This window comes from Tenrec ecaudatus, chromosome 12 (genome assembly GCF_050624435.1).
Source record: "Tenrec ecaudatus isolate mTenEca1 chromosome 12, mTenEca1.hap1, whole genome shotgun sequence".
NCBI classification, from domain to species: Eukaryota; Metazoa; Chordata; class Mammalia; order Afrosoricida; family Tenrecidae; genus Tenrec; species Tenrec ecaudatus.
The window spans coordinates 76,208,254-76,221,286 of NC_134541.1; the positions used below are offsets into that span (position 1 = coordinate 76,208,254).

General features: G+C 39.8%; 1 protein-coding gene across 2 annotated transcripts in view; it reads left to right on the forward strand.

Annotated features, from left to right (window-relative positions):
* Positions 1–13,033, forward strand: part of PARG (poly(ADP-ribose) glycohydrolase) — a 155,889-nt gene that overhangs the window by 24,932 nt on the left and 117,924 nt on the right. For both annotated transcript variants that reach the window (XM_075564169.1, XM_075564168.1), the window contains exons 5-7: positions 3,566–3,688; positions 3,817–3,900; positions 9,507–9,581. In XM_075564169.1, the coding sequence (XP_075420284.1) occupies positions 3,566–3,688; positions 3,817–3,900; positions 9,507–9,581 (282 nt within the window). The remainder of the gene's footprint in view (positions 1–3,565; positions 3,689–3,816; positions 3,901–9,506; positions 9,582–13,033) is intronic.

The following is a 13,033-nucleotide window of genomic DNA, read 5'->3' on the forward strand; positions in this document are numbered from 1 at the left end:
AGTGGAGAGCAGATGTTTTGAGAATGATGAGGGCAATGAATGTACAAATGTGCTTTACACAATTGATGTATGTATGGATTTTGATAAGAATTGTATGAGCCCCTAATAAAATGATTAAAAAAATTTTTTAAAAGGATCTAAATCTAAGCTCCTCTCTGGGAGACGGACAACAGAAAAGTGGGTGAAGGGAGACGTTGGACAGTGTAAGATTTGACAATAATAATTTATGAATTATCAAGGGCTCCTGAGGGAGGGGTGAGCAGGGAGGGAGGGAGCTGATAAGGGCTGAACTAGAAAGCAAATGTTTTGAGAGTGATGATGGCAACAAATGTACAAATGTGCTTGACACAATGGATGTATATATGGAGTGTTATAAGAGTTGTACCAACACCAATAAAATGAGTTTAAAATAATCTGAGATAAACCCTAATATGAACAAACAAAAAAGTATAGAAAATTTTGAAAATCAGGTCCACTGTGCAACAGAGGGGGATCATCTGACAAGGTTTTAACTGTGCAAGTTGCGTTTATCCCTTTGAGCTATACACGTCTTTCCAATGTACTTTCCCTCCATCCCTCAAATTATGGATAGAGGGAGATCACCAGAGGCTTATTTCCTATGTAGTTCCCACTAATGTATCTTGGTCTCCACTGTCATCCACAGCTTTATGCGGACCAAATTCTCACAATTTAGGCTCTGATACTGATCCCTCCTTTGACTTCAGATTATATGATTTACAATCCTTCAGGGACTGATGATGGCGTGCTTCTTCCATGTGGACCTAGTTGACATCTCACTTAGATGGCTGCTTGTTTGGCGACCAGCCTTTAAGAATCCAGACACTTATTTTATGTGATAGCCAGGCACTGTCTAATTTCCTCACTACATTTTGCACCCATATCTTCGGTGTGCCCTTCTTGAGAGTGAGTATCCAGCAGGGCCATGATGCAAGTTGATTGTTCTTAAGTTGGATTTAGTTAAGTAGAATTAGTAGTGAACTGAATTTACTTAACTAGGATTTAGTGGAAGTCCCAAACTGATTCCTGAATCTATAGCTTTGGGTTTTTTTGTTTTGTTTTTTAATTTTTATCTTCCTTTGGCTCCCTTTCAAAACTTCCTTGTTAATTTGTGGTCTTTTCAAACTTCCCTCTGGGGCATAATGATCTTCCCTTAATAATTGTCTTTGATTAGCCCCTGGCATTAGTTTTTAAAACCTTGTTGAGAGAGGGACTTTGGGCTGCCATAGACTAACTCCATATCACTGTACCTGAATATTTCACTTGTACAGAATCAATCCTTTCTTGGCTGGAAGCTATTTACACAAACAATAGGGGTTAATTGTTAGGTAAATTTACAATAATAGTCACAGGTGTGCCAGAACAATACATCTCTTAATGTAGCCTATAGGACATCGATTCAAAGAACATGTGAAAGGAACATGATATAAACCCTTAGAACTTGTGTGCCCAAACTTCTGTCTTGATGTGTTGATGGAAGAGTGCAGAATACTTTCGGGAAGAGTTAAAGAGATGGAAACATCTTCAGAAGTGTATAAAGTTAAATGTAAGATATGTTGACAAACTATTTCCCATTCTGACATTTTATTCAAGGTTTCTGTGGTTTTATAGCAATGTTTGCTTAATGTGTGTACAAAGTCATGTAGGTACAAAGGTGAATTTACTATGTTTAGAGAAATTGTAAGCTGCTGGCCTGTCTGGAATTAATGTTTGGATAACAGTATGCTAATTACCATGTGGACCATCATGGGGAATCCAGATGAAATGATACACAGTTGCAGAGAGGATCCATAAAAGGATTGGAAACCTGGGGTACTTTACAAAGTTCATGTTGTTTCAGGCAGGGAGAAGGTTTAAAGGGCTGTATGTGTGCGGAGCAGTTGGAGGCAGGGGTGGCGATAGGGCTGCATGTGCGCGGAGCAGTTGGAGGCAGGGGTGGCGATAGGGCTGCATGTGTGCGCAGCAGTTGGAGGCAGGGTGGCGATAGGGCTGCATGTGTGCGGAGCAGTTGGAGGCAGGGTGGCGATAGGGCTGCATGTGTGCGGAGCAGTTGGAGGCAGGGGTGCGATAGGGCTGCATGTGTGCGGAGCAGTTGGAGGCAGGGGTGGCGATAGGGCTGCATGTGTGCGGAGCAGTTGGAGGCAGGGTGGCGATAGGGCTGCATGTGTGCGCAGCAGTTGGAAGCAGGGGTGGCGATAGGGCTGCATGTGTGTGGAGCAGTTGGAGGTGGGGTGGCAATAGGGCTGCATGTGTGCGGAGCAGTTGGAGGCAGGGGTGGCGATAGGGCTGCATGTGTGCGGAGCAGTTGGAGGTAGGGGTGGCGATAGGGCTGCATGTGTGCGGAGCAGTTGGAGGTGGGGTGGTGATAGGGCTGCATGTGTGCGGAGCAGTTGGAGGCAGGGGTGCGATAGGGCTGCATGTGTGCGGAGCAGTTGGAGGCAGAGGGCTGCATGTGTGCGGAGCAGTTGGAGGTGGGGTGGCAATAGGGCTGCATGTGTGCGGAGCAGTTGGCGGTAGGGGTGGCGATAGGGCTGCATGTGTGTGGAGCAGTTGGAGGCAGGGGTGGCGATAGGACTGCATGTGTGTGGAGCAGTTGGAGGCAGGGGTGGCGATAGGACTGCATGTGTGCGGAGAAGTTGGAGGCAGGGTTGCGATAGAGCTGCATGTGTGTGGAGCAGTTGGAGGCAGGGTGGCGATAGGGCTGCATTGTGTGCGGAGCAGTTGGAGGCAGGGGTGGCGATAGGGCTGCATGTGTGCAGAGCAGTTGGAGGCAGGGGTGCGATAGGGCTGCATGTGTGCGGAGCAGTTGGAGGCAGAGGGCTGCATGTGTGCGGAGCAGTTGGAGGTGGGGTGGCGATAGGGCTGCATGTGTGCGGAGCAGTTGGCGGTAGGGGTGGCGATAGGGCTGCATGTGTGTGGAGCAGTTGGAGGCAGGGGTGGCGATAGGACTGCATGTGTGTGGAGCAGTTGGAGGCAGGGGTGGCGATAGGACTGCATGTGTGCGGAGAAGTTGGAGGCAGGGTTGCGATAGGGCTGCATGTGTGTGGAGCAGTTGGAGGCAGGGGTGGCGATAGGACTGCATGTGTGTGGAGCAGTTGGAGGCAGGGGTGGCGATAGGACTGCATGTGTGCGGAGAAGTTGGAGGCAGGGTTGCGATAGGGCTGCATGTGTGTGGAGCAGTTGGAGGCAGGGTGGCGATAGGGCTGCATTGTGTGCGGAGCAGTTGGAGGTGGGGTGGCGATAGGGCTGCATGTGTGCGGAGCAGTTGGAGGTGGGGTGGCGATAGGACACGTGTGTAGATATTCAGGGAAGGTTGGTGAGCCTTCTGCCCAGATGTGCTCACAGGGAAGAGAACTCACAGCTTGACCTAGGAACTGGTTAAGGGGAGGCAAGAGGTGGAAGCAGCTGAAGAGTACTTCTGAAATGTCTTGTCTAAGACCTGGTACTATGTATGTAACATTTGTATTAGCTACTTTAGTTCATATTGTAGAAGATATTCCAAATGTATATGCACTTATTTTTATTTATTTTTTACTCTAACTTCCAGGTGGATCTTTTGCGAGCAGGAGACGTTCCTAAGCCTTTTCCAACACATTATAAAGACTTGTGGGATAACAAACATGTTAAAATGCCTTGTTCAGAACAAAATTTGTACCCTGTGGAAGATGAGGTGAGAACAAAAATGATTCTCATATTGGTCTCCGAAAGATAACTTAGTATTTAACTTTTTGCATCTAATTTTATGATGCAAAAGATCTTGGGAATGATTTCCTCATAGATTTTTCTTTTTCCAAAAAGAATGGTGAGCGAACTGCAGGGAGTCGGTGGGAACTCATTCAGACTTCACTTCTCAACAAATTCATTCGGCCACAAAACCTGAAGGTAAATTTTTTTTGCCATGCTTTTTTCCTACACATAGTTATTTTTTAGGGTAGAAAAGAAACCACAAATCTCAAATAAAAATTTACGGAGAACATTCATTAAGTCTTAAACAGAACAAATACAAAACAAAGATATCGTGTGGATTGACACCCTTAGAAAGATGTCATACATCGGTCAGGGTAAGACATGAAAAAAAAAAAAAGATCAACTGTCAAGTGTTCATGGGGGAGGGAGGGCAGGGAAGAAAAAAGAAAATAACAGATACCAAGGGCTCAAGTAGAAAGAAAATGTTTCAAAAATGATGATGGCAACATATGTACAATTGTGCTTGACAAAATAGATGTATGTATGGATTATGATAAGAACTGTATGAGCCCCCAATAAAATGATTTTTTTTAAAAAGAGGTCATAATGACATTTTAGGGTTTACAGAGATTCGGACTGAAAAAAGATATGGAAGGGCAAAGGAAACTGCCATGGAAGCCTGATTGGCAGCAGATTACTACATCACAGTTACAGGTGGGACTGTAGAAGTGGGAAGCAGGACCTTAATTGGGACACATAACTTATCATCGATAAAAAGGCATAAAAGATTGGTTCAGAGTCTACCAACCAAGGCTGGGCATGACTCATGATCATGGGACGCTACCACCCTAATTTCCATTAAGGGCACATCCAGACAAGCCCTAAGGGCTGTGAAGTGTCACCCGCGACTGGCTAGGGGAGTGGCACCAAATTCCGTTCTCAGGCACTCCGTCTCAAGGTGAAGCTAGTCATGGTGCTGGTTAAATGGCCAGAGGAAAATATGTGGAGGCTGAACTTTTGTGGAGATTCATCACTGGGCTTCCACTGTAACCCCTAGTAAACCCAGGGCTCAGAAATTTAAGCTCTAATACTATTTCTATATGTCGGCCCTTTGTTTACCCCTTCAAAGACATTTCCCTCTGAATAGACTGAGGTAACAGCATTGTTTGTTTATTTAAAAAAATTTAAAATAATTTTATTGGGGGCTTGTACAACGTATCACAATCATCCATCCACTGTGTCAAGCACATTTGTACATTTGTTGCCATCATCATTCTCAAAACATTTGCTTTCTACTTGAACCCTTGATATCAGCTCTTTTTTTCCCTCCCTCCCTGCTCCCTCTTCCCTCATGAACCCTTGATGTTTTATAAATTATTATTTTGCCATATCTCACACTACCTGACGTCTCCCTTCACCCACTTCTCTGTCAACAACGTTGTTTATATTTCAGGTGCTTGCCTCCTGGAGAAATTCGCTTTACAGACATTCTTGGTTTCCATTCCTTCACAGGGTAGTAAGTCAAAGAACTGAGAATAGCAAATGACTTGCCTGGAGGTTTGCAGAATAATTCAGAAAACTTGGAATAAGATGTTTATTTCTTGATTCCCATTCCAATTATTTTCACTTCAAGCCTCTTTTTAAATTTTTGTTTAAAGTTTATCTTGCTGAAATGTCATTACATGTAAGTCAGGAGAGAATTATAACTTTAGCAATATCTGCCAAAAGCGAGCCTAAATTAAATATACATTAAGCATTCAATTTATGTGTATTGATCTTAATTTTGCTTTTAGTTGCTTAATAATTTATTAATCTTTAGTTTGGGGAATACTTTTTAAAATAAAAAATATCTTATGAGGCTAAGGATGTCCATTAAATTATTTTTCTTTCTTTTTCAAACCATTATTACATTATGACATTATTTCTTGTTAGCCTCTTGATGCAGAAGCATAAAACCAAGGAAGAAACCAGGTATTTGCCAATATAAGTTCAATTGACCAATCTTAAACTCAGCGTGACAGACCACTAATGAACCTGTGCGTGGTGCCATCACAAGTGGGCACCTTACAGACCCAGCTTGGTTTTTGTCTTCTCTTGGAGTTATACCCCTTCTTATTGCTAGTTTTCACTTGAATCCATTGGGAATAGGCCAATTCTGATTTTCTATCTTAGCCAGGAATCCCTTGATCCTGAAAGCCTTATGAGAAGACATTGTAAAGATAGAAAAGAACCACACTAAGGATGGTGGAGAAATGGAGAGAAGGACTATATTATTTTTTTAGTATCTAAAATATGAGTTGATATTTTTATCTTTCATATTGTAACCGGATCAAGTGTCCAGCCACATGCTGGTACAGTCAGTCACAGAGGCAGGGTGTTGAAGGTCAGCGTGCATTTATTAGTAGATCAAAAGATCAGTGGGATCTCTCCACACTGCCTTCCTTTCTTCTGGGGTTTTATACTTTTTTAAGTACCAGCCCATTTGCCTTGTCACAATCTTTCTCAGAGTCTAATTGCCTTCCCATTCAGAAGTACAGTCCAAGTTTTCTCTGGTTGTCTAAATATTTGCTTGCTGCATTCTCTCTTTGGAGCATAAAGGCTTTCCCACCTGGGAATACAATCTGCATCAAAAGGTACCTACTCTTTCCTGTAGGGTCAAATTAACTCAGTGGCAGTGAGTTTGAGTTACGGGGTTTGTACAAGCATATCATTTTTTATTTTTTCTGGTTTTAAGCATGATGTACTACCATTGATTTGTGCTCATTATCACAGTGAACATAATTTTCTTTCTTTATTTTTAACTCATTTTATTGTGGGCTCTTATAGCTTTTACAACATTCCATACATCACTTGCATCAAGCATATTTGTACATATGTCACCTTTATAATTTCCAATAATTTGTGTTCTGAATTCCCTTTTTGGAGCAATTCTTTTTAACTATTGATGCAAACCCCAAAATAATATGCTGAGAAACATTTTGAAAATACCATATAAAGAAATATTTAAATCCTTTAAATCTGTTATTAAATATAACATCATTGAATTAGTAACTCATTACTAATTATGAACTATTGGGTGCAGAGATGTTATCTATCTATCTATCTATCTATCTATCTATCTATCTATCTATCTATACATCAGCTTGCAAATAAATTCTACTCTGATCTAGACCAGTGGTTCTCAACCTTCCTAATGCTGTGACCCTTTAATACAGTTCCTCATGTGTGATGACCCCCATATTGTGGTCCTATCTGCATGTGGGCAGACCCACTTGGATAGAGGAGTGGTGTCTTGGTTCCTAAGACCATCGGAAATATGGTCTTAGGCGACCTGTGTGAAAGGGTTGTTCGACCCCCAAAGGGGTTGACCCCCAGGTTGAAAACCATTGGTCTAGACTGTTTGGAATTTGATATACTTACATTTTTGTGATGCCAACACATTGTGACCCTCCTTGACATAGTAGAACTGTCACTTTACCACTTCTTCACCAAGGTTCCTTGACATACCTGTTCTGCATTGTGTATTATCATGGCTCAGTCTTTTCACCATTTTTATCTATTTAAAGAGCTTTGTCTTTATTTCTGTACTGTGTTGGCCTTTAACCTTTTTTTCCCAAACCCCAATTATAAATTCATAAATGCAAACACAGACCACCTCAAACTACTTCCTTTACTTGAGAGATACTGTTTTAAGATCATTCTAACCTTGTAAACAGGGCTTATTTTAAGCAAGTTTCGTATGTTTTTCTTCAAACATAAACCGAAGAATGGTTCTAAATTCTATGGATCGCTTACCTCAAGCTATCCATAGAACCCTGATTGCTTTGGGGAAGTGCAATTTCTATATCTGAATCTCCCTTTTTCACTGACCACACATGCTCGAATATCAGCCAAGGCACCTAATTTTACCACAAAAATTCCATTAAAAATGTGCTGAAAAACATGTCGTATACACAACTATATATGGTATTTAATGGTAGATTGAGTATTCCCTCTAGATTATCTTTTATTTGTTTATGATGCTAGTTTACTTTGCTGAGAGAGGGAGAGGAAAACGTTAAATCTTTGATACTGAATATAATGGGTTTTGACTGCTTATATGGCTTGTTAGAATAAAATGAGTTAAACTACTTCAAATTTCAGGAAAGGAATGATATCCTTTAAGTTGATTTAAACAGTTATATATATATATATAAATGATTCTTCTGATAAGATGTACAGTGGACTTCTTTGTGCTTTAATTGTACTTATGAGTCTTTCAATAGTTTATAGATAAAAATACATAATAACACAGTGTTTTTAATGAGACCTGATAAGTTAGAAACTTGAAGACTGAAGTAGAAATAATATTAGTTAGGAGTTAATGACAGTCATAAAACCCTGTTAAAGAATTAGAGGGCTATGTATATGTATGGATTGTGATAAGAGTTCTATGAGCCCCTAATAAAACGTTTAAAAAAAAAAGAATTAGAGGGCAAATACTATTTAAAATATTTTTTCTTATCAGCTTTGAGGAATTTTTACATGCAAGAATATTTATATATAAGAACTTTTTTCTTTTAACTTAAACTGATTTTATTTATGAAATTCTCTTATACAGAATGTCTTGATTCAAAAAGATTATATTTATTAGTTTTATTACCTGTAGATTGATTAGTTGTATTTGGTATTATTAGTTTGAAACTATTTTAGGTATTTTAGGTATATTGTTTGATAGAGCAAATACGTAATTATATCATTACCTTTAAGTTTCAGAGCTTCTTTTTAACTGGAAGGGTTTCGACAGCTTACTTTTACTCGTGATGTCACCTAAGGATTCCTCTGCTCCTTTTTAGACAGCCCTTCCTCTCTACTTGGGCTACTGCTGATTTGCTTTTCTCACTGTAGATGTGATTTGTGTTTTACATCAGCAGAGTAATACAGTATGTACCCTGTTGTACTGCATTACTGCTGTGTTTGAATTTTCTCACTCAGAATGGAGACTTTTGCGATTCCTCTATGTATCAGTAGTTCATTACTTTTTATTAGTGAACAGTAAATATTCTAGTATTTATCCATTATTTATCCATTCCCCTGGGAATGGACTTTGCTATTTAATATTTGGTGAGAGGATACAATCCTGTCGCATACCTTTCCTGATTTTAAATCATGCAGTATTCCATTGTTAATGGTTGTGAATTGTTTATTGATGATGCTTTTATATGTTGCTTATAAAAATAGCTGATATTAAAGGGGAAAGAGTCATGCTTTCAAAATCTTTCCCAATCCTTTTTTTTTTTTTATCATTGCCCTCCTCCACAGGGGCCTCTGTAGATATTTTTTTCTAATGTTCTCCTTATCCCCATGAAGTATCCCCAGTGCTACAAATACACTATGCATTTGTATAAGCAGGGCTTCAGAAAGGTCACTGACAAATGGAATGGAAAGATAACGAAGCTTCTCTGTGAAAATTTTAAAGCCACCTTGCTTTTAGTAATGTCCCTTTGGAGGACATTGTACTAAGTTTTGTTTTTGAGGGAATTAAGTTTCATTCCCTCAAGATCCACTTTTTGCCTGATTGAAGTTATATATCATCCCTGTACAGAATGCATGCTGTAGTACAATTATGTTTTCCCCACTGACTTCTCTAATCTCATTTTCTTAAGCAAATAAATGAATGTGCCTTTTACATCTTCATAACTGCATATAAGGAGTAGCAGCAGCTTGTCTTGCCTTCAGAAATGTAGTGCATAAAGGAGATGGGTTATTCCTTAACTGTCGCTTGTCTCTATCATGAGATTTAATTTATGCTTTTTCCATAGGATGCTATACTGAAATACAATGTGGCATATTCTAAGAAATGGGACTTTACAGCCTTGGCTGATTTCTGGGATAAGGTATGGTATGCTTATTTCCTTAAGAAAATAATTCCAAACTATGAGAAGGTTTGAAAAAATTAGCTATTATTCTTTCATACTTATCCAACTAATCCACTTTTGTTTTTATGAATTTTATGGTATATGCATGTTTTAAGTAGATTTAATTAAGAATTTTGTTTTGCTTTATTTTCATATACTACGCATTTTTGTTGTAGTATGTGCCATTACCAACAGATGCATATTAAACGACATAAATAGATTTTGAGAACTTGGCAATTCTCATTCTAAACATCTTGAGATCCAATTTTACTCTGACCTATGTTACACTGTAGTAGTAGGTTTGGGAGCCATTGCTAGGAGCCATTGAGTTGATCCTGACTAATAGCGACCATATATAATAAAGTAGAACTACTCCATAGGGTTTCCTAGGGTGCAATATTTATAGGAACAATCATATTTCCAGTTCCATAGAGCTCCTGACAATTTTGGAACTGCTAAAAATAATAGTAAAAAATAAATAGATGTCAGTTGAAATAAAAAAGAACTACCCGAGAACCAGCAGTTATTGTTTCTTGTTTGGTCAACAGTAAGTGCTTATCAGACTTCATTTCTGGGTGCAGTATAAGAGTATACCCTGTGCTACATGCCCCTTTGCTCTGCTGGTCTAAAAATAATCAGAAACTAGCATATTCTGGTCCAGGGCCCCTGCTGCTGTTCTGCAGTTTTTAATTTTAAAAAGCCCTACTCTGGTATGTTCATGCTTAGAGCGTTAGAACCATTAAATGTGTGCTCTAAGCCATCTCTTGGGGCCCAGAGTCAAGGAGCCCACGAATTTGTGGTTCCCAGAGCTAAGGAGCCTGCGAGTTTGTGTGCCCCGGCCACTGTGCCACTGTCAAAACTGGTTGTTTGCTGGCTGTTTGTGCCAGACCTTAGGGGCCCATGAATTTTAGGGCTGCAGTCACTGAACCACTTTCAAAATTGACTCTGGACTGGTAGTTTGGGCCCAAAAATATCCCCACAAATTTATGTACCCCATCGCTCCACCACTTGAAAATGTAACTTCTAATCCAGTCCTGGACACTGATAGCCTCCACCAGCTCTGCACTTGCTGATAAGCAGGGCCCCGTAGTTACTGCCTGCCCTGTGAGTATTTTCCAAGACCTCCTCTGCACAGCAAGGCGCCATTTAAAACTGAGGTTGAGTCAATCCCACCTCAAAAGTTTCCTGTCTAGTTAGTGTGCAGCTTACCAAGCTCGTTTTGGTTTCTTCTTCAGAGCTTCAGGATGCCAGATGTTTCCTTTGTGTCTGTGTTATAACATCTTTGTTGAAGAGGACTTGCAAACTATGTCTGCCCGAGTCGCCTGGTTTACTAAAGTCATCATCATAATAGTGAATGTTTTTGAGCTACCCTTTGTAATCACCTCTTCATCTTTTGTCATAACTTTTTCTTTTTGCCATTTTATTTAAAAAAAAAACAAGTTTCAGGGTCTTGTCTGAAATCCATTTTGGTCTTTTCTTTCTTTGCTGTGAGCAACACTTTTTGGGTCTTCTTCACACTTCTAAGCCAGCTTCTGGGGACTTGGGCACTGGTAGATTCCACCAGCTCTACCCTTGCCAATGCCAAGACACTTGGAAGGTAGCTACTGAGGAGTCCGGTGGCATAGTGGTTGTGTGCTGGGCTGCTTATTACAAGGTCAGCAGTTAGAAACTTACCAGCCACTCCATGGGAGAAAAATGGGTCTTTCTACTCCCAGAGAGAGGAATAGGTCCAGAAACTCACAAGGACAGTTCGACCCTGTCCTGTAAGGTTGCTACAGTCGGCATTGACTTAATGGCAGTGAGTTTAAAACAAACAAAAATTGTTTTTTAACTTGGTCATTTAGCTGTAAGAGATCCATATTCATGTGTATTCTGAAAATAGGTGACCCAACAGAATAAAGAGTTATTTAACAATATGCTTAAAGAACATGCACGTAAAATTTTGCTAAAGGTAATTCAAAAACAGTTGTAGCAGTATATTGCTAGGGAATTTCCAGAAATTTAACCTGTATTGATGAGATGTCATGGGATAGTGGTTATCATTCCTGCTACCAGATGGTTCTTGGCTGACATCAAAGAATGCCAGAAAGATGTTTACCTGTTTTTTATTGGCGATGCAAAGGTTTTTTTTACTGTGTATCATCACAGGGTATGGACAACTTTGCAAAGAATGGGAAACATACTTGTGCTCATGTGGAATCTGCACATAGACCAAGAGGTGCTGACTCAGATAGGTCAAGGGAATACTTCCTGGTTTAAAATCGGAAAGGTGCACATGAGAGTCGTATTCATTCTTCATACTAATTTAATCTGTAAGCTGAGCAGATCATCTGAGAAACTGATCTATATGAATGTGGCCTCATGTTTGGAGGAAGGCGAATTAACGATTTGTACTCTGTAGATGGCATAACCTTGCTTGCTGTTTCAGAACAGTTTAAACAGTACTTGAAGTTCTTACTGATGAAGATTATGGATTATAGCAAAAATGGTTATGAAATCAAATCATGTATTGCATTGGACAGATCTTCAGATGATTGGCTTATCATTGTATGCAAAACACACAAATACCAACAGTGAAGGACAATTTTTATAATTACTAGAATTCAAACAAATTCTCCATTTTAGCGTAGTCTGAGTAATTTGAGTCACCTTACCGAGTTTTTAACCCAGGTGGTGTTAAAGGCAGTCATGAAGTAAAGAGTGTAGACCTTTGCCTGTGTCAGGAGACTTTGGACACTTTGACAGTGAAACGTTCTGTTGGTTAAAATGCCTTTGTCACCATGCTGTGAAGTGAAGGAGCCTTTCCCCACTTCATAATACTCAGATACGATCTTGTTTGCCTTTTAGCTGGGGGCCTTGTCAGAATCATCCCTGTAAGAGTAATATATAGTGAGTTTGGATATGCTTAGTGTAGATCATAGCTATAAAGTGATTATCACAGGGACCTCAGAAATGCATAAACTTAGATGGAGGCTATGTAAAGAAAGATGATCTTTACAGTGTCATATTTGTGTTTAACAAAATTGTGTATGGATTTGTAGCAATCCTTTCTGATTTACTCTGTCATCCCCTGCTGTCATGAGTTTTGTGACAAAATCAGAGCTTAGTCTAACTGGCTCTCCTTTCTAGGTAGCGTTACTTTACTAGAGGTGTTGTAAGAAGTCTTTCCTTGCCTTTACTTTTGGTAAGTTGATCATTCTGAGGGTTTTCTTTGGGGACTTGTCACAATTGGGGTTCCTTGAGATCCATACATGTGTATTTTCCTAGCTTCTTGATATTATGTGAATTTTCTTCTACCCAGTCTTCAACCATATTTCTCCCTCTCAGAATTCTGATCATTTATCAAATAGTTTTCTTGATGTTGCCCCACATATTTTTAGGGTTTCTTCTTTTTTGTGTTTTCCCCTAATCAATTAATATTAAGAGTTTTT